Source organism: Neophocaena asiaeorientalis, unplaced genomic scaffold (assembly GCF_003031525.2).
Source record: "Neophocaena asiaeorientalis asiaeorientalis breed wild unplaced genomic scaffold, Neophocaena_asiaeorientalis_V1.1 scaffold747, whole genome shotgun sequence".
NCBI lineage: Eukaryota > Metazoa > Chordata > Mammalia > Artiodactyla > Phocoenidae > Neophocaena > Neophocaena asiaeorientalis.
Genome location: NW_020172132.1, coordinates 34,751 through 55,919, shown reverse-complemented (window position 1 = coordinate 55,919; position 21,169 = coordinate 34,751). Strand labels below are relative to the sequence as shown.

The window sequence follows — 21,169 nt, the reverse complement described above, 5'->3', positions numbered from 1 at the left end:
GACAGGCAGTGCCCATGGATACACCAATCAGTTTGGACGTTTGGACGTTTCTCTGAGAATGAAGCCACAGCTCTCGGGTAAACAGGATGGGGGGATGTGAGGACTGTTAATCAAAAGCTGCAGTGAATTACGGGTTTGTACTTTGTGTTTACACTGTCTCCAGGGCATGGCCACGTGGCTACCATTGCTGCAAGCCAGGTTCATGAGAAACAATTTACTTCTGTTCCCAGTTATGTCTGAGCTTGGATGTGTGTGTGTGTGTGTGTGTGTGTGTGTGTTTGTGTCAACTAAGAAGTTAAATGTACTTTAAGATAAACAGCAGATAGACATGTCAAAGAGAAAGCTTAGGTTAGCTCTTGTACAAACAAAATTTAGCCTAGTAAAGAATTTTACAAGATATTTGCATGGATCTTTACAAAGATCCATGCATCTTTTTGGTACAAAGAGCAAACAGCAGTAGATCTGGGGAAGTCTTCCCCAGGCGGAAGCACCTCCAGCTTCTCCATCTCCCCGTGAAGGACGGAGAGGGTCTCACCTTGACTTTTCCATAGCTTCCTTTGGGGATGAGAATCTTGTAGCCATTCACCTCCACCGAGAGCTCCTTCACCCAGGAGACGGCTGAGCCCCCCCGGTGCTCGTTCTTTGCCTCCACGCTGAAGAAGGGGAGGCTGGAAGTATGCAAACACTGTCGGGCCAACAGGTAGGCACAGGAGCCTTGGAAGTGGAAGAGGAAGCCATCAAACGTGTGATAGTGTGGCTCCCCAAATACCACGCACGTGCTGGTCTCCACCGGGCTGCAGTAGAAGAATTTGCCTCTGGGTTCGCACACCTCGTAGGGGCTGCAGGAGACCTCCTGGCAGTAGATCTCGTTGTTGAAATCCAGACAGCGGCACTTAATGGTGCAGTTCAGGTCATCCCAGAACACCTCCCCTCGCCGAAGGAACTGTCCTGGGGAATAAGGACAGTAGAACTAACATTTATTGAGCATTTACCTTCTGTGCTGGGCATCGGGCTAAAGGCTTTACTTGCCTTATACCGTTTAATCCTCAAAAGAACCCGATTAGATATGAAGTGTTGCCCTCACTTGTCAAGTGAGGAAACTGAGGCTTAAGGGAAGTTAGGTAATTCATCCAAATCACTCAGCAACTCAACTGCGAAGCCAGGATTCCAAGCCAAGTCTGTCTGAATCCAATCTAAGCTCTTGACATTACTGTCACCACCACTGGTGAGCACACTTTCATTCAAGGAAAGACACATTGTCTCACTCCATGGGATACACCAGGACACACGGCAGTCCTTGCCTTCCTTTCGGCGATAAGAGGAAGGGTATTCTGAAAGAAGGCCCGCACCCACCCCCCGGGTAACTCGGCAACACTGTCGGTTCATTTGCTAACGTGAGCATTCATTCACTCATCCACTCATCCACTCATTCAATCAACAAACAGCTGCTGGGGGCTCAGTATGTGCCAGAAAAGAATCAGGAGTCAGACCCACAAATTTAAATCCCAGGCCTCCTGGGATGATTCTGGAACGGGCTGACCCCTGGCTTCCCACATTTCCGGGCTCGTAAATCCTACAGACACTGTTCCGGCAGAACTTACACCTACACCAGTTGTCTTCTCCCCTCATCCTAGGCCCGGTCTAAGTCCAGCACTCCTCTCTCTTTATCCCCTGGACAGAACTTCTTGACAGAACCTACGTCAGGAGGAGAGTGAGATGGGGAGGGGAATGGTCCTAAGGGATGTGCTAATGTTTAAAATACTTCTATTGCCTTGGTAGGCTTTCAGTCTTTAAAACCATTTCTCTAAAAGAATGATTTCCCCCACCAAAACCCTTGAAATCTACCAGTTCTTCATATCAACGTTCAGTTGACACGGGAGCATCTCTGGGCTGGGGGCTATGACCTAATCCTTGGTTGGGGGTCGGAGTCAAGAGAACTGGGCAATGGTCACAAATCTGCAATCAACTGCCAAGACTACTGGCTGAACTTCCGCCTGTCTTAATGTTCTAACCCATAGAATGTGGACAAGGTTATTTTCTCATCCCTGCCTCCTGGGGAACAGAGATGCTATAAAAAGTTGGCACAGGTCAATAAGGTAGAGGTATTTGTACATTGAGACTGTCTGAAAAGGAAAGTATCAAAGATACAGCATTAAGAATTGTAAACAATATCATACACCAGGAGTAATTATGGTTTGAAACCGTAGTTTGAAAAGGTTTCTCAAATTTTTATAAAACTGAATACCTAATGCAGAGCACAAAGCTGCCAGGTGAGCCCAGGCAGAAGCCATGACAGTTGGACACTCCTTTCAATATCTGTCCAACAGGAACAATTATGTCTCAACGGGCAGTTATGTTTCATATGGCCCCTGAATGGGATAATAGATGTATTCACAGTCCCAGTAGGTCAGATGCATCAGCCCTGAAAACAGGCCCCTCCAACCTCAATGCTTTTTGGCACTCACCCAGGCTGCATATATTCTAACAGCCTCCACTCGGTATGATTTCCAGTCTCTGCTTTCTCAGGCTTCCAATAAATGAGGGGGAAATGTCTTTGAATAGAGGAGGTTTGGACCAAAAGGTAGACTCTCTGAGATAATTTTGTTTGCAAAATGATGATATAATAAACCAGCTCTATGCAACACTTCCCCTGTTATCGCCCAGGCCAAATCCCCATCTCATTAGATTGATGTATGTCCAGTGGCACATTAAAATACACAGCAGCCTGTATGAGGAGATTGAATTTGTCCTGTATATGAAACCCAAAGCCATAACTCAGGAGGGAAAGAATGAAGTCAAAGTGAGGACTTTGTACACTGCTGGCGTCTGACCAACCCCACAGCTCTGCGAGCCAGTGTTTTCCATTATCACAGCATTTCATTCCCGGGACTCAAGGAGAGGCTGTCACCTGGCACTTAGGTAGCACAGCCACAGCCAGTCAGCTCCATGACACTTGGACAAAGGCGAGAGGCGCTGGGTAGGTCCCTAGCCCAGGCCATAAAAGCGAGAGAGATAACGGGGCATTGGTTTGGTATCTTCATAGACGTTAGATGAAGACGTGTTTACACTCTGTAAGGGAGGAGAGTGCAATCTCTGAAATCCTGGTGACCTTTGGAGCTAGATTCTTTTCTGTCCAGTTTAATACTGGCTTAGCTCTAAACATTTATTTGCTCTTCCGAACATGGAGGACTTTACAGAGTCCACAGAGGCAAAGATGCCCAGGCAGGCCATCTTCACAAATGACCTTTCCTCAGAGCAAAAGCAGAGGTTTGATAAGTGTGACCACAGCGCAGGGGATGGGGGCAGAGGGTATGGGCATTTCAGATCGGGTGAATATGGCCCTTCTGATTATTACACATATCAAAGCCCTCAGGGGTGCCGAGACTCAGAGGTCACCTGGCCATGCTCTCAACGGAAGGAGGGCAAGAGACCTCCTGAAATTTTCATCCCAACCCATAACTTTCTTAGGAATCTGGAAGCATTTTCCCCAGGGTCATCTTCTGTGCTTACACAGTACCCTGCACTCACATCTCTCATAATAGGTCTTACATTGTATCATCACTGTTTCTGTGCTGTCTTCTCTACCATGGTAGGGTCATGGGGGTCCAGAGCAAGCACCATCTTCACCAACCTAAGAGATTGGCTAAGCACATTTGGAAAGATGCAGTGGCTGGAAGGCTAAATGGATGGATGGGTAGATGGGTGGGTAGGTGAGTGGGTGAGTGGATGGGTAGATAAATGCACAGACAGATGGATAGATGATTGACTAATTCTAGTTGCTATAGCCTCCACTCCTAGAGGCAGAAATACGCCCAGAAATCCTGTTTTCTGAATACTTTTAGACATATAAGAAGCGGGAATCTATAAACCATGGTGTCCCTGTGAGAGTCCTGGGCTGTTTTGTACATCCGAAGGGGTTTGGACATTTCAGAGGAGGCTCCAAACTTTGGATGCCAATGTAAAGGAAACCCACGGAGGTTCACCTACAGCTTGTTCCCACAGACCTAAAGCCGGCTTTGATTCTCCCTAAATTCCTGCATGTTTTGCTGCTGCTTGGAGGATTTTAGGAGAAGCTACCCTAAAGACTATGACACGTTTTTTCCTTTCTTTCTAATCATACTAGGAAGTACTGATTTTCTCTCGTACAGACTTGGTGATGCTCCAAGCTCACCCACTCCCATGGATCTACAAAGTGCAGATGGTAGAGCAGGAGTAAAGATGAGAAGGAAAATTTAAAGGGGGACATGGCAACAACAACGACAACAAAAATAATGTTAAACAGGAGGGCTCTCTTCTGTCCCTCTGGCTGCGAAATCATTCAAGAGCCTCGTCCACTTTGCAGTAGTTCCCAATGGGGAGCTGTGTTCATACCCCAGGCAAAGGCTTCAGAAACTGCGGTATGGCCAGCGCAGGGTTTCAGCTCCTGGAGTGACGAACGTGCATGCAAAAATTACCTTGATCTCCATTACCCAGAGGAGAGACTTCAAAGGGTAAAGCATCAGCCACGAGTCCCCCCTACCATGGCTTAAAAGCCTGCCTGTCTATCTCAACGAAACAAACCCTGCTTTGCCTCAGAGAAGAGGAAATGCCTTTACCTCTGGAGGTGCAGCCATTGGCTGGGTCAATTTCCTTCCCATCAACTTTAAATGCCCAGCGACCTGGAACATTGACGTTTGTGGTCTCTTGGATATTCACAATATCAGGGGTTCTTGACCCCGGAAGGCTGAAGTAATTGGTGATGTTTCCACCATTAAATCCTGCCTAGAGCACAAAAGGAAGAGCAGACTTTTGAGCACACACGTCATCCCCTAACCCCCGCCCCGACCTTGGTTTACTTGCCCACCATCTTGTTTTCAGCACACCTGAAATCAAGAGACCCCTTTTCCTGGAGTCTCTGGGGCCACCATTTCAGGTGATAATGGCCCGCTAGTTCATGCCACACCCGGATCCAGGTATCAAAGATGGGCAAGACTAGTCCCTCAGTCCACCTGCAGGATCAGACACGCTTCTCCAGTTCAAAGCAGGATTCCCCCCAGATGCTAAGAGCATAAGAAGAGAGTGCAGTGCTTCAGAAACACATAGGAGGATGAGCCAGAGAACCACCTACCTGTGCCATCACTCCCCCAAGACCCGTCAGGGGATCACCACCGCTCGCCGTCCCAGTGGTCCAGTTGATTTCGTAATAATTGAAGAGCGTGAATGTATAGGTGCCGTCAGACACCAGGACGGCCTGGAAGGTGTTCACCTGCAGGATGCGAATGGGTGGGTGGGCTCAGGACTCACATCCCCAGGAGCTCCTCTCCCCAGTAGCAGCTCCCTTTACCCTGCCCCCTCCCCACTCAAGCAGCTCAGAGCTGCTCTGACCCCAGCCTCTGTGCTCTGCCTTCTCTCCAAATATGTTCTCACCTCCAGGGGAAAAAGCAAGACATGTGGGCTGTGCATCCAGAAAAGAAATTGCCTGAGAATAACCTAGAGGCTGACTCAGCATCCCTCTTATATCGCTGACTGGCACCAGATAGGAAAGTCAGCGGCCCGACTCAGCATGTGATAATACGTGGGCACCTATAGATGGCAGCATGAGAATAAACTATAGGAACTAGTCAAGCCAGGGAGAGGGCTGTGAGCACCTGTTCCCAGAGCAAGTGGGGTAGGGCGTGGGGGTGGGGAGGGAGAGGGCAGAGCACGCAAATGCCAGTCGGTGTGACTCCAGTGGTGGCATGGGCCCTGCTCTCTCGCTTCCTGGAACACACCGCTAATCTTGGTGAGATGTCTCCCCCTCTTTTAAATGCAGGTTGGAAAGTGATCCGTTGCGGAGCACAGGCTCCGGACGCGCAGGCTCAGCGGTCATGGCTCACGGGCCCAGACGCTCCGCAGCATGTGGGATCTTCCCGGACCGGGGCACGCACCCGCGTCCCCTGCATCGGCAGGCGGACTCTCAACCACTGCGCCACCAGGGAAGCCCCTGGAAATTGATTTTTAAAAAGCACTTGGTGGGGAGAAATCGCTCCTCTAATGGAGCATTTATACATCACTTTATATCTGCAAAATTCTCCACCTCCATCTGTACCTCAACCAACGCTAAGACAGGCAATTTTTTGGCCCATTCCCATCATAGGAGCTAAGAAAACTGAGGGCTCAAGGGAAATGAATTGCTGGAAGTTCCACAATGACCCAGCAACAGAAAACAGAATTGGAGCCAGAGCTCCCAGTCTGATCTCTTCATGCACTGTCATTACACATGGTCTTAATTTTCAACTTTTTAGGACAGAGATGTTATATACATTCAAATCAGTCTTGCAAACAGTTTCCAGAAACAAGCTGTAGCAAACTCTGTCCTTTACTATTTCCCTTTGCTAATCCCTACCCGCTGATGCATGTTTTCAGGAAATTCAAGTAAAAAACAGAGTTAAAAGGAGAGGCTGCTTCGACCTTTTCCATTCAAACCTAGCATTTTCCCAGCTGCCCGATACCGTCCTGGTTAACATTCTGTCAGATGCAGAGGAAGACCCACATCCTTATCCTGTGTAATCAAACTGGGGTAGAGGATCTTGGAAGCCCCAAATCTCCCATCCTAGACAGTCCCAGGGAGGGAGAAAAGGTGCAAGTAAAGAAAAGCCCTTTTTGTACACGAGAACTTTCTCCTCAAGCTCCGTGCTTGCCACAGCTGATGGCGTTTATGATAGAACCGCCCAGGTTTATGCCTCCATTCTCCGGCCCCGTTCAACAAAAGGGCAAAGTGGGACACAGAGAGGAGGGAGCAGTCACCTATATGGCCGCTGTGGGGTCAGATTCAAGAGAAAGGCATAAAGTCAACATCACACAAGGACCAAAGCTAAACCCTCCTTCAGACCAGGATGCTCCTTCCGGATGTGAATTCCTTCTCCTGAAATAAAGTTGGAAATATCTTTGGTCCAAGCAGGTCTTGAAAGCAACCCATGTCTGATCCCAGAAGTCACCTTAAATCACCCCCCCCCCACCCAACACACAGGTAACTCTTCAACATGGGTTGTAAGACTCCTCTGGATCTGTTCTTGTAAAACCATGTTTTTAATTCTTGAAAAGCCCTTTTATACTTCAGAGGACTTCTAACGCTACCTGGGGGGGGCAGCTGAGGAAAGAGTTTAGGATTCAGAGTTAGGAGACTGGGTTTGCACCCTGCTCTGCCGCGTATGAGGTTCAAATCCCTTTTCTTGACACTTGGACAAGTTACTTAACTTCTCTGGGCCTGTCCCCTCACCTTTAAAGTGGACGGCGAGCTTCCTTGGGAACATTCTTGTGAGGGCTAAATGATTTGCAAAGATAGCCTATCACAGCCCTGGGTTCACAGTCAGCCTCAATAAATATTAGTTTTCCTTCCTTAAAGTAAACACATACTCTTGACTTTCTACTGGGCTTCTGCTTCTAAAAGATCTCTCATGCCCAGTGTTTAGTTGGCCTGTTGATACGTGTTCCTCTAAAGAAGGGGGGGCCTAGGATAATGGGAGATGGAAGAGGGGGCCGATTTCGAAGACAGGGCTGGATGGACACTCCTGCAGCTCTGGAGGATTTTTATCATCTTTTTCTCCAAGGAGCTCAAAGCACTTAGATGTTACCTCATTCATCCTCATTGAAAGAGTCCTCACCTAGTCCATAAATTTACGCCCAAGTACAAACCAGAAAGTATCTAAATTATCTTGCCATTTTTACTGCCAATGGAAGTTTTTTTTGAAAAACTGGTGGTCAGCATTTGATGGGCATTTCTTTTCTTTATTTTTCTCCCTCTGATACTAAAATTTATCGATCGCTGGCATCCTGCATCCTAAAGCTGTAAGGTATGAGGCTCAAGGACATAAAACATCACCCAAGGAGTCGTTAGCAATCCATAACATGACAGGGGGAAATTTTTGCTTCTTTAGAGGTTATTTCTAGCCAGTGCATCCACTGTTTAAACTTGTATCTTTCTGTTCTCCAGAACCTCTTAGTGATAAAAGTGCATTGCGATGCTCTGGTCAGAAGGTGCAAAGAGGCAGGGTGCTCACAGCAGGGCAGCTACGAAATGCAAGCCCAGCACTTTTCCAACTCTGCCTCTAACTCAGTAGTTTCTGTTCCACCCTGAAACAACTGACTCATCGCCAGGGAAATCGGAAAACAGATGGAATTGGAAATAATCCTAAGAAAGCGGAGGGAAGATTTCTGAGTGTTTTTGCTTACTGGAAATTATACATTGAAGACGTATCTCATGCTTCAAAAAAGCTCCATTGCCAAAGTCATCCACACAAACGGCAGGCTTTCCTGAAAATTACGTTCTGTCCCTTTTTCTGTAGAAAGTTGATTATCTCTATAATAATGCCAGTGATAATCTTTCTTATATGGTTTTTATCTGATTGCCCATTTAGGATTTCTGAGCAGATGCTGAAACTTTATTCATGAAACACTTCAACTGCCCAATCCAATTAGCATCAAATATGAATAATTCTAGCCCTGGTCACAATTTTAAAAAAGGTCATAACATAATAAAATGAGCCAGATCATTTGGCTCCAAACTGGCACCCTAGTTTCCTTTTCCTATCAGGTTTTGTGAAAAAAGAAGAAAAGGAAATTAGCTGATGGAGAGAGGCATTTGGGCCTCTGGTAAGGAAAAGGGACCTTTGGGTTCCTGGTGGGTCCCTAATCGTATGGGGTCTCAGTGTCTCAATCAGTCTCCTGCAAAATAGGAATGCTACCTACTGCAAGAAACTTGTGGAGGGCTTCCTTTTAGACATTTGTAATGGCTCATGATAGAGATGACACATCTTCTGAAATATTACAGCTGACTGGACTGGTTAGGTGTGATAGCTCCCTCTGTTTCCTGGAAAGTGGGTGGCAAGACTCCTCAGTGTAACTCAAGGAAACTGACATTCTTCAGCTCTAACAATTAGACTCCTTCACAGTAGTGAAGATGGACAAGAATTAGATGTCAGAATACGAAGTGGAAAAGGGAAAATTTGAATGATTACAGGTGTGGTGCTGCTTCCTCCATAAAACGTTACTTCCTCCCAGGTCACAATGAAAACCCAAGTGGCAGAGAAGGTTGCCATGTCTTTGAAGTACTTCCTGATGTCCTTGGTGGCTCTTTTCAAGATGACAGGGTCCATGGTCTCTCTGTAATAGATCTCGCCTCGAATCCCATTGTGCACATCTGCCCAAAATGGAGCAATGAAGGCCCTCCCATCCGCTAGGGGAAAAGATTCGGGCGTGAACTGGCTCACCAGCACGTTGAATGAAACAACTCCGTTGTTATTGACCTACAAAAATAAAAGAGGTTTTGCACAGTGGATCTGAGACCGTGACAATTTCAGAGTCATAAACCAAGACAGATGCTCGCCTAACCATATGAATGGAAACGACTTTTAAACTACTGAATCAGAACCCCCAAACAGCAGCTTCCATTGCTCAACTAGGAGGTTCATTTGCTTCCAGACAAACTCATTGGTTTCCTTTCACTTTCAATTTGTAGCCAGCTGCATTTCTTATTAATAATCAGCCTCATTTTCATGTTCTCTATCCTGTCTTTATTTATACTTATCAAATGCTACTGGATTGTGTGTATGTGTGTGCGTGTGCGTGTGTGTGTGTGTGTGTGCGTGTGTTGGGCTAGCAGGTGGCTTATGTGGGCAATAAAGAAGATCCAGAGTTACAGATGCAAAGTAGACAGGAAAAAACCCAAAAAACATGGAAGCAGAAAGTTAAATTAAAAAACGGAGGAACTCTATATTAGACCTTGATTCCTATTACATGACAAAAGAGGAGTGTCAGTGAAAGGTAAATCAAATACTCCATCACCAAACTCAGATCTCAAGATGAACCATATCCCACCCTGGATGAGACATTTAAAGGATTTCTATTGATGCCAGAACCACTCGGTACTCAGAAAAAGATAAGGTTACAACCTACAGATGAGCCCAATTCCATTACAGCTCTTGGAGTTCGTTAGCTTCTTTGTATAGTCTCTGCACAAAATGGAGACATGAAAACTTTACACTGTATATGTAAATGACTATCTTATGGTGATTTCTTCATGATTTGTAAATGGCTTAGTAAACTTATTAAATTACTAAACCTTACTGCAAATAACAAGCCGATATATATACTCAAAAACAGGATCTGTAAACAATATGCCTCTGCCTGTGTCTGCAGCTCAGTATGTTGGTACATGAAGCTGATTTAACCCAAAGGCTTGTACGGTTTCAACAGCAGGAGTGTCTGTGACGGGAATACTTGCAATTCCTCAACAGAGAAACATTCTATTGTTAGGTTCATATTTAATTAGTAATATTATGGACATTAACAGTGACTCAGATCCCAGAGATAAGTTATCAGTACCTGGGCCAAGGGTATGTATGTCAACCTATTTTGGAAGCAAGGGTGTGCGGTTTGGAAAGGAAGCTGGAGATCCAGCTACAAGGACATTCAGAGTCTGCTGTCTGCAAGTATCAGTGAACAACCCAGAAGCCTCAACAAGACTGCATGGCTTAAAGTGCTGGAAACCCAAGGAAAAATTTGCCCTCGAATAAGCCTCCCCCAAATTAAGGACCCTCCTTCTGCAAAGGCAAGAATTATTCACACTCCATGTCACTTAGCACAATGGAGGAGAAAGGGGAGCTTAACTAAACACACGTGTTCTAGAGGTCTAGGAGACCAAGGCTTCCAGAATGGAAGTCCTGTGCAGCCCTCTCACCTCCAAAATCAGGTCAACACATTCAGAAACTTACAATCAGCTGTTATAGACTAAGGAGGCTCTACAGTGAGTAGAGCATAAAAGGCATTTCAGGATGCCGGAGCAATGTGTCTTCTAGGGAACAGTGGTGTGATTAAAACACACAGACTAGCAGAGGAAGTTAGTGATGACCCAGATTTGTTTTGATTATATTCTATAGTTAAGAGCAGTGGTTCTCAAACTTTTGTGGGCAACAGAATTCCCTGGACGGCTTGTTCAAACAGATAGCTGGGCCCCCTCCCAGATTCAGTAGGTCTGGGGTGGGTCCTGAGAAGTGACATTTCTAGCAAGTGCCTAGGTGATGCTGATGCTGCAAGTTCAAGGACCACAGGTTACATAATGGAAGAGGGAACTCTTTTCTAGTGGGAGTCAGCCTTGAGCTATCAATCAAAAGTTGGGGAAGATAGAGGTTCCAGATGCAGAGGAGGCCAGAGGTGGAGGTGCCTGGAGTTTTATTGCTTCTTCCAGGGCAGAGCACGGAATAGAATAGGATGTAATATAATCTACATTTGCTTCACTCAATTCTTTTAAGGCCGAAAATCAAGACAGGTTCAGTTGCTCTGAATCTTCTTGTCAATGTGCTATAGTCTCACTAGCAGCAATTCCAATGATCAAAAAATTAAAAATAACCTGAGAACACAGGTGCCCAGGAGAGCTCTGACAGCAAATGATACCATTTCTTCATGCAGCTTTGACAATGAGACCCTATGGCGTATCTCAGGCCCAGTGAGGTTGGCCAATTCTGCAAACAACCTTTATATAATAGTTGAGTACCCCTCTACTCTGCTTTGACTCTGCTCCATATTGGTAGGAAGCCTCAGAAGAGCAGATGCCTAAAGTCTTCACAGCCCCAGAAGGGAAAGAAAATTGCTGTTGCTCCTATTATGGTTCATTGTATCTTTTTATCTTGTCTAGTGGCAGAAATAATGTTCCTGGCATTGGGGTCTCTGCTTCGCTTGGGTGTTTCATCACCCACAAAAGCAATCCATTGCTCTGTATACTCCTCCGCTGTGAACATTAGCCATGAAATATACCTTTGACTTTCTTAATCATAAAACCTATCAGCTCATGAAACCTCAGAACTCGTCATCTGGGCTGCCAACAAATCCTCCATTCCCAGAGCCCTGGAAGAAGGTATTTAAAATACTTTTCCTTAATGACCAGCAAGGTGGGAGAGCCCTAGAGCAACAGCTGGGCTGCTTGTCACTTACATAGATGGTGCGGTAAGGAACGCCAAAGAAGTAGATGGGGATGGCCAGCTTAATCTCAGATGAGCTTCCGTCGTCTACTTTAGGGGTTTTGGTGTCATTCTGCCAAAATGGATACATGAGCTCCCTGGGCTGAACTGTCAAGAGACAGGGCGGTTAGGTGGATGGCCGATCCCCCTTCGGTTCGGCAAGCTGCTTTCCTCCCACCCACTAAAGCCAGCTTCTTTCAGTAAGTCTTACAAACGACGTGTAAGTCAGACAGCCTTTTCAGTTATCCTCAGCCTCGGCTGGACACGGTGCGTTATCTTCTGCCTCTGGAAAGGGGAGCGTGGAAGTGATGGCATTTCTCCTTAAGAGAAATCACTTCCCGCTTCATTTCTATGTTTCCATACATTTAGGAGACAGCAGTGGTTAACACTGGCTGGAAAGTTGTGAAATCAGCCCTGCCTGGGGCTCTCAGAGCACTGAGAGGTGCCTCTAGGTCTGGTGTGGCTTAGCCCGCTGAATCCTTGATCAGAAGGCAACGTACAGAGAACGTGGCCAGTGGCTATGAGACTCCCTTCTAGCTCAAGAATTCTACTATCAAGTCTTTTCCTGAAAGGAGTCCCCTTCCTCCAGATGCACAATAGGAGAAGATACCAGATCACAGAGGAAATAAACAATAGTTGGATCTGGGACAAGAGTGGGAAGAGAGGGTTTGTAGTAACTGGCCTGTGAATGACCTTGATTGAGCTCCCGCCCCATGAGAAGTCTCTCTGCCCAGCTCCTGTTTACAAAGACAGACTTGGGATCCTCTGGGGCAAAGGAGGTTGGGCCTTTGAGCAGTCTTTGGGAGGAGGCTTGGGGCGCTTACTCATCATCCTGGTCAAAGGTGAGAGTCATCACACAGACACACACAGCTCCCCTCCTGTAACCGTGTCACCACCTCTCTTGGCAAGCTGGCTTGTTTCTCAGAAGATTCTCATCCAAACTCTTGCAAGGGGTGGCCCAGCTCAGAGAGAGAAATTAGACAATTTCCCCAGGGTCTACATTACTGATGATCAGGTCCAATGGCATTTATGAAATAATCTGTATCTGGGGTGTAATGTTTCTTTGCCTCTGTCCTTTCTTTTCTTGGATGAAAACTGAGCAATAGAACATCATCTGTTCTTCCGTCTTCTTAACTCATGTGTGGCAAATGCATTTGGGGCTTCTGCTGACAGTTCGTGAGGCACCTGCTTGCAGGTGTTGATGCCCCATCCCAAGGTCGGGGGCCCCTCCTTGGGAAAATCCCTGCTCTGTGCTGATGGAGCCGATAGGCTGGCGAGAAACCACCAAGGGCTGCCCTGCTCTTTTGGGAGCCTTTAAGTGAGCAGAGAGCAGCTCATGTAAGAGAGTGGCCGAGTGACCAGAGAGCAGCTCAGTAGTGCCTGGCCGAGTGCCAGCTTCTCTCCTCGTGGAGCAGGGAATGAGGGGAGGTCTGCCTGGGGGAAGAGCTACTCTGTTTCCAAGGGCTAACTAACATCAAGAGGGAAATGGGGAAGACGAGCCTGGTCATTAGTGTATAAGCATCGTTCCCCAACCTTCAGAAGTCTCTGTGAAGCCAACTAAAGGAAATCTTTGGGAGGTGCTGTAGTTAGTTTTATCACAGGGGCACTCAGCCCACGTGCTTTATTTAATGTCACCATCAGTAGACAAAAAAGGTTTCTCTAACAGTCATAATTACATAGAGGTAACAAATTCCAAATTCCCAGAAGGAAGCAATTTTTTAAAAAAAATCTCTTTATAATCCCTATCATAGAATTATACACAGGTACTTATTAAATCTGAAGGGTAATGAACATTCTCAAATTAATAATAATAAATCAAATCGTGTCATGGATTTATCCTTCATGGGGAACTTTTTAGAAGTGATGTCCAAGTGTGAACAAGGTCTCAAATTCACGCTGAATTGTAATCATTTGAATAGAAAGATTAATTGGTATTCGGGGCAGTGTTGGCCAATCTGCCTAGGACAGGAGAAATCCATGCCCCTCCTGAGGAGACAGAAAACTATGGTCAGAGAGATTGTCCCTAACTTCTCTCTCTGCTCCAAAGGTGACACAAATTTGCAAGATTCATCCCTTCAGGAATGATCCTAACTAGCTCATGATTTTGAACAGGAAAGGATGGACAATCAACATTTTTCAATTTTAAGAAGAATACAAATAATCAAGATATCTAATATTGTAAGTACTTATCAAATAGTTGTTGAATAAAAAAATATGACTAATAAAAGGGAGTAGGTTTAAACTACAGCAATTCCTACCTTAGAAGTCATTACTATTATAAAAATATAGCTTGTTAACAGCATAGCCTATCAATAGAATCAGAGTTAATAGAAGATAGAATCTCCTCACCCATGCTGATTTTAGGCCCGGAATTTTACAATAAACTCTATGTTCCCAGAACGTTGTTTTTTATTTTTTTCTCCAAATAAGACCTACTTTCTTAGAGCAGGAGTACGAGGTTAGAGGCAGTTGGAGTCATTACTGTGGGCCTTCACACTATAGCCTGCCTGCTACAACTGCTTAAGTTTATCCAATCCTAGGAAAATGTTAGGGCTCCACATGCCTTATAGATCTGTTCACTCAGACTTGTAATCACGTGTCCGCTGAACTAAACAAACAAAACAAAGAAGATGCTCTAGAGTTTTAGCCATAAAAGTTTCAAATCGATATAGACTTTCCCATCTTTCTTGCCTAAAATTCAAAAACTGTAGAAATGCATGAGATCTCCTACCTACCCGGGGCAATGCTACATAGAGAAAAAGGATGAATCACGGAGGGGAAAATTTTTCTTATTTCACTTGCAGTTTTAGATTTTTGGCCATTGTAAATGGCCCCTGATACTCAAGTCACTGACATTAATGCCACTGGAACTCCCTCATTTTGGCTTAAACAAGTGTATTTTTTAAAGTCTGTGCCACCAGTGAAATGCCTTCATTGGAATCAATCATCAGGCATGGGATGCACACACACCTACCCTGTGTACTTTTAATGAAAATAATTTGCATTATCTTAAAGACTTATTCCATTGACATGGGGCAACTTGGTATATACAAATTGTGTTCGAAGTGAAATAAGAAAAAGTAGGAATGTAAATGAACATCATTCAGAGTTAATGTATTTTGCCCTTGACGGCAGAATTTAATTTACATTTTTCTTGTTGTAACTGTAGACACACGTACACCTGCCCTGATAATTACAGTTCCAACAAAAGCGTCTCTTTATACATTCAAGGGCATGCTAATCACGAGCTTTATGGAAGTTTGTAGTACTCACCTTGGTGCCGTACAAGTGCGAAGATGAAAGAGACCCAAATTCTAAGTAATGATGAATAATTCATCCTGGAATTTTAAAAAGAAAAAGAAAAAAAAAATCCCCAGCTTGCCAGAGTAAATAGAACACCAGGTGTGTTTGGTGGCAAGTCCCAAGACACATCACAACCATCATAGAACATTCACATAACAACATCAACAGTTCTGAGTCAGGATGAAATGCCCTGGATGCTGGCGGGCCCTCCTACGTTCAACACCTCATGAACAAATTAGATTCCCCCATGAGAAGCAGTTTGGAAGTGTAATGAGATCATTCAAATTGTCAGGAAATTAGAAAGAATCAATGAGCACGGCAATGAGTCAAGGAAAGGCATCTACTCTCCAGCTACTAAAGCCCTGAGAAACAGGACCCCACTCTAAAGATGCCTGCTGTGTCTCTAGAACAGACATCCATCCTCTGTGAGACCAGGCTCTCCTAATTTTCGCAACAGCTTTCAATCAGGATCCCATAAAAGTCAGTTAAAACACAATGTGGTCCTACAGGTAGGAGGATTTAGAGTTTGCCATCACCTTCTGTAAACTATAGAGCCAGTCCATCACTCTGAAGTACAGACCAGAGTCACAGGTTGTAGAAGACTGTCCACTGACTTTCCATATGTGAAATGAATAATAGACATGTAATAAAAAAAGAACCATGCCAGGGGTGGCTCCTTGGAATTACAATAAAAATAGAATCCGGTACACAAGCAAGTAATTAGTCGCAGCAAATTAATTAGAGAAAGAACATCACAAAAGTGAACTTGTTTTCATTTTAGTTACAATCCGTTGGACCGCTGGCTTTACCCCTTGGATGATCTGTGTCGCTCTTTAGAGCTGAGAGGCAAGCTCCAAATTACACATACTCCTGCGTCAGCACCAAGTGCATGGGTAGACACTGGAGTTTGCTTCCGATAGCATTCTTAAAACTAAAAACCCTTCTCTAATTATTGGAAGCTATCACAATTCTTCAGACAGACTTCTATGGAAAATCAGTGAGTCTCCCCTGTGAGTTTTACTGTAAATCTTCAGTTGTCAAGCACACACATTGAAATCTTAAGCACATAATAAATATTAGTCAGTTTTGCTGAAAATGGGAGGAAGCCTTTAGCAGAGATCACACACAGCTTTTAGCAGAAGGAGATGTGAGGCAGGTTTAAGGCTGGAGTCCTTAGGGAAACAGTTCAGAGAGCAGGAAGGAGGATTCATTTAAATATTTGTATTTATGAAAAATGTCACTAACCTGTTCTGCAGAGACTGGAGGAATGGAGTCGGAAATATTAAGCCAAATCTTGGTAAACCAGGAAAAATTAGGTAAAACAAGAATTCATGTCAGTTCTCCCCCACTTGCTGCCAATTATTTCTGATTCCTGAAATGATGTCTGAATCCCCTACTCTCAAAACCAAAAATTCAGTTAGTCCTGCGCTAGAGTCACGTAAGTGTTGAGTTGCAATCAAGTTTTTCTTCTATTGATTAAGGAAAAGTAAATCTAAAGATCAGTTTCAGGATTGCGTAGAGAGGTTCTTTTCCTGAAAAACTAGACCTTTTTCTCCCCCTTTAAAAAAAAAAAAAGAGAGTAGATTCAGATGGAAATGTCAGTTACTTGGAGCTGAAACCTTGGTCCTTTCTGATCGGAATCACTTTGCACTGAAAAACACAGAAGAAAACCCCCCTTCTACCTTTGTACCCAAAAAAAGGCAAGTGTATAATGTTACGGAATTAGCATCCACCAGCATGGGATTCAAACACCAAACAAAGCTGCTGCCTGCAATATTTAAAGTTGGTTTTCTACCAAAGTCTTTTTTTGTTTCTCTGCTTTTGAACGGCTGCCACAAATAGGCTCTACCCTGTTTTTTCACAGGTGTGCGTGAAGTATTGAAAGAAACTGTCTCAAACTTTTCTAGGTTTTATTCCTGCCCTTTTCCCTCTGATACACCGCAGGGCAGCGGGTTAGGCCAGGGGACAGGTAACCAACGCAAGGCAGGATCTTTCACAAGGGAAAAACCAAGGGCTCTGGAAACCTCCACAGATACCCAGCGAGGGTCCTTGGAGGGAGTGGGGACAGATAGACCCCCCCCTGACGAAAGTTGCAGTAGGTATTTAAAAGGCATCGTGAACGAGGTAAAAAGGTGTCCGGTTCGATGCAGAATGAGAAACATTGGCTAAGGCAGAAACTAAGTTTACTATCCAAAATATTTAAAGTGAGACTTGTTAAAAAAAGGAAATCATTTGAAGGTAGCAGGAGAAAACTCTCTGTAAATCAGTGGGAATTTAAAAATTGCTTCAAAGTTCTCTCTGACCAGACATTTAAATGCCAACTGTATCAAAAGACATAATTCCAGTTTTGAACAAATTGTCCTAAAATGGACAAGAGGTTTGGGAAACTAGTCTTTCAGTCTAAATTATTCAATATTTCCCCCATAATCCCGTGGTGATTCAGTAGGTTTTACGAATTCTCCACATTTACTTTCAGATGTCAAATGACTATTTTCCTCCCCAAGGCACATATTTATGTAACAGAAAATCTGATTTTTGGGGTGCCTGTCCAAAATAAAATTAAACTCAAATCCAAGACTCACCTCAAAGAGCATTCTCCTTGCCCAGCCTTTATTAAAGTTTCAGTCCAGTAGTCAACCTAAATGTAGTGAAGCAAAAGAGTTGGTTCTATTTTAAAAACTGCTAGTGTCATAGTAATTGCTTTGGTCTTCCTTCATGCACTCGTGGGTATTTGTATCTCAGCCTTTTGACCCATATTAAATGTTTCATCCTTCTTGGGGCAGGACTGCTCCTGGGATAAATGCCACCTGGGCTAACCAGATACACAAGATGGTGGCATAAATGGATCAGAATGACTGAGAAGCTGGGTGCAAGCGAGTGCCAGGTGCTTGAGGACAGACGGAGCTGGCTTATCGCTGGTTGGGCTGGGGAGTCAGTTAGTGAGCATGTATTCCGGGTGTACACTCAGTGGTCACAGAGGGAAAAATGACAAAAATCTCTTTTTATGCCATGTCGGCAGGAGGGTTTATTCTGTTTGAAAGGGTGAAGTGAGCCAAGATTTGACAAGATTTAGACCAAAGGTGGTGTGGGCGTGGCTTGGAGCTAGTAACCCAAGACAATTTGTGTTTTACAAAGATGGCATAGATGGAAGCTGCTTTTTAGGCAGGAGGAAAGGCAGTTCAAACAAAACACAAAACAAAAAAATATTCCTAAAAATGAGTAGAATAAGCCTTATATGCTGATTGTTTCTGTTTTGTTTTGTTTTCTTAAGTTTCTTACACCTTCTGTGAAAGAAATAGTCAGATCTGAGCTAGTTTGAAATGATGCAGTGAGAAATGTGGACGGCCACGAGCCTCCAGCTGTGAGCTCCTTCAGGCTCAGCCTCACTGTTGGAGCCAAGGGCAACCCCATCCGTGACTGGGCGAGGTGGTGGGACAATTGCCTCAGCACTTTCCATCCAATGCAGGACTCCCCTAATGGGCAATTTTTGCTCTGGAGAACCTAGTTGAGGTGACAAAGGCTATATCAAGGGCTCAACTGAAGCAGCTCTACTATGCCCAAATCAGGGTCTAATTGGGAAAAACTTGGACTTGTGTATATAATTTTATGCATTGGGATTTTATATATGTGTGTGTGTGTGTGTGTGTGTGTGTGTGTGTGTGTGTGTGTGTATAAATATATATAATGTATATACATTGGGGTTGAAATGTCCAAATTACTGTGGCAGATGGCAGAAGGAGGGATTAAAATTCTCAGAGACATGGACACGCATGTATATCATGTGACTCCAGAAGACCCAACAGATGATCACGTCCCACGGAAAGGCCCAGAGGACAGACACATCACCCACCAAAGGCAGCAGGAATATGCTGGTGAGAGACGCACAAGCGTCAGAAACAAGCTCGGGGGGGCTCCCCTCAGCAGGTCAGGGCTGACGGCAGGAGCGGTGGTCACAGAACTCGACTGTCCAGTCGCAGTGGGGATGATGGGCACCTGAAACAACAGAGACCAGGTCGCAGCACTCTACTGCCTGAAGCCAAGGGGGTCGAATCTTCATAATAACCAAGCAGGTCAGAGTTGTAGCCAAGGGGCCCTGATCCATAGAGAGTTATGGAGATGATTAATAGAGCATGGCATCCAAGGGGCAAAGTAGATGGGCAGCCAACAAGGGTATTGCTTACTATATAGAATAAAAAAGAGCAAGAATGGTTGAGCAAGAGGCCAAAGACAGTGGCCCCAATGAAAAGTCTTGATCCTTTGCTCAGTTTGTGGATCTGAGTCAGTTTTTCAAATCTGGAATCCATAGACTAAAAAGGTAACCAGGTCACCAAAGGGAAGAATCCTGCAACATCATGGCATGTGTGTACAGTAGTGATTGTCTCAGTCCTTCCCCCAAAGGACCTACGGTCATTTACTTGATTGACTGTAGTCTGGGGGAGGGGAATGCCTAGATATCTTGTGGACTGTTGAACAAGGGGTTTGAGTTAACATTGATACCCAAAGACCCTGTTAGAGTGAAAACAGAGAGGCCAAGGAAACAAAAGGAGACCTGGCCAAGTCCCAGCAGGCCCACAGGGGCTGCCGACCTACCTGGATGTCAGTCCCCAAGTCCCTACATATAATTGGGTTTAATATACTTGACACATTTGGTCCTTGGTCTGTGTGGTAGAAGCTATCATAGCAAGGAAGGAAATTGATCCTCCTACTCCAGCCAAGGTAGTAAATACAAAAGAGTCTTGCATCCTGGGGTTGGGGGAAGATGGTGAAGATTAGTGTCACTCTTAGGGAGCAGGGGTGGTGGGATCTATCATATCTCCATTTAATTGGGCAAGATGGATCCTGAAGAATAACTGTGAGCTACTGCAAGCTCAACCAAGTAGTAGCTCCAGTTTGCATCTGCTGTACTAACACATCTTTGCTGTAGATACTACGTTAGTACAGATGGCTTCAGATACATGGCTTCAGATACATGGCATGTGGCCGTTAATTGGGCAAATGCATTTTTTCCCCGATTCAGGCGCGAGGATCAGAAAAATAGTTCATCTTCAAATGGAACAGACAGCAACATACATTTATAGTTTTGCTGAGATTGGATGGAATGTCTCCTATAGAACATCACCTTGATTCACAACGTTGACAACGTTGATTGGCACAATGAGGAAGAAGTGGCCGGAGGCCTGGGTAACACACATGTGCTCTGAAGGTGGGAGTTACATTCTTCAGAGATTCAAGGCTAGTACTTCAGTAACACTTTTAGGAATCCAGTGGTCAGAGACATGCTGGGATCTCCCCTCCAAAGCAAAAAGCAAATGGCTGTATCTTGCAACCTCTCTACAAAGAAATTCTCCCCTCTTCGTAGCTTTCTTTGGGTTCTAAAGGCCACATATTCCGTACCTACAAAAACTGCTCCAGCCCACATACCAGGTGACATAGAATTCAGCCAGCTTTGACTTGGGTTGAGAGCATGAAAGAGCTTTGTAGCAGCTCCAGACTGTAATGCAAGCAACCCTGCCACTTCGGTCATATGTTCAGTAGGTGCTTTGTTGTCGGAGATGTTAGGGGCAGAAAAAGATGAAATGTGATGTTTATTGCAAACCCCAGTGGGAAAACCATAACTCAGGTCCCTGGAGTTCTGGACCAAAGTCGTGACATCCACAGCAAAAAATAACACACCTCCTGAAAATCAGCTCCTGGCATGAGAATGTACCCTATGATGGAACATTTGACCAAGATACAAGTGACCACGTGCCAAGAAATTCCCCTCATGAGCTGGGCCCTGTTGGACCCCCCAAGACATAAAGTCAGGGGGTCCCAGCAGCAATCTACCCTAAGATGGAAATGGCATAGCTGCATATCTTGAACTGGCAATGAGCAAGCTGCTGAACTAGGTAGCC

General features: G+C 44.9%; 1 protein-coding gene across 15 annotated transcripts in view; it reads right to left on the bottom strand.

Annotated features, from left to right (window-relative positions):
• TECTA (tectorin alpha) overlaps nt 1-21,169 on the bottom strand; it is an 86,486-nt gene that overhangs the window by 54,999 nt on the left and 10,318 nt on the right. For 8 of the 15 annotated variants that reach the window (XR_003004048.1, XM_024751864.1, XM_024751885.1 and 5 more), the window contains 9 exons: nt 19,126-19,268; nt 17,858-17,913; nt 16,521-16,534; nt 15,246-15,310; nt 11,947-12,080; nt 8,976-9,263; nt 5,108-5,245; nt 4,596-4,761; nt 536-948 (listed from right to left, as the gene is read on the bottom strand). Coding sequence is in view for 14 of the 15 variants with exons in the window: in XM_024751864.1 (XP_024607632.1) it covers nt 536-948; nt 4,596-4,761; nt 5,108-5,245; nt 8,976-9,263; nt 11,947-12,080; nt 15,246-15,310; nt 16,521-16,534; nt 17,858-17,869 (1,230 nt within the window). In the remaining variant the exon portion in view is untranslated. Of the gene's footprint in view, nt 1-535; nt 971-4,595; nt 4,762-5,107; nt 5,246-6,765; nt 6,824-8,190; nt 8,722-8,975; nt 9,264-11,946; nt 12,081-12,796; nt 13,959-15,245; nt 15,311-16,520; nt 17,914-19,125; nt 19,269-21,169 lie in introns of those variants that run through there. The other 7 variants (XM_024751899.1, XM_024751890.1, XM_024751906.1 and 4 more) reach the window with 7 other exon arrangements.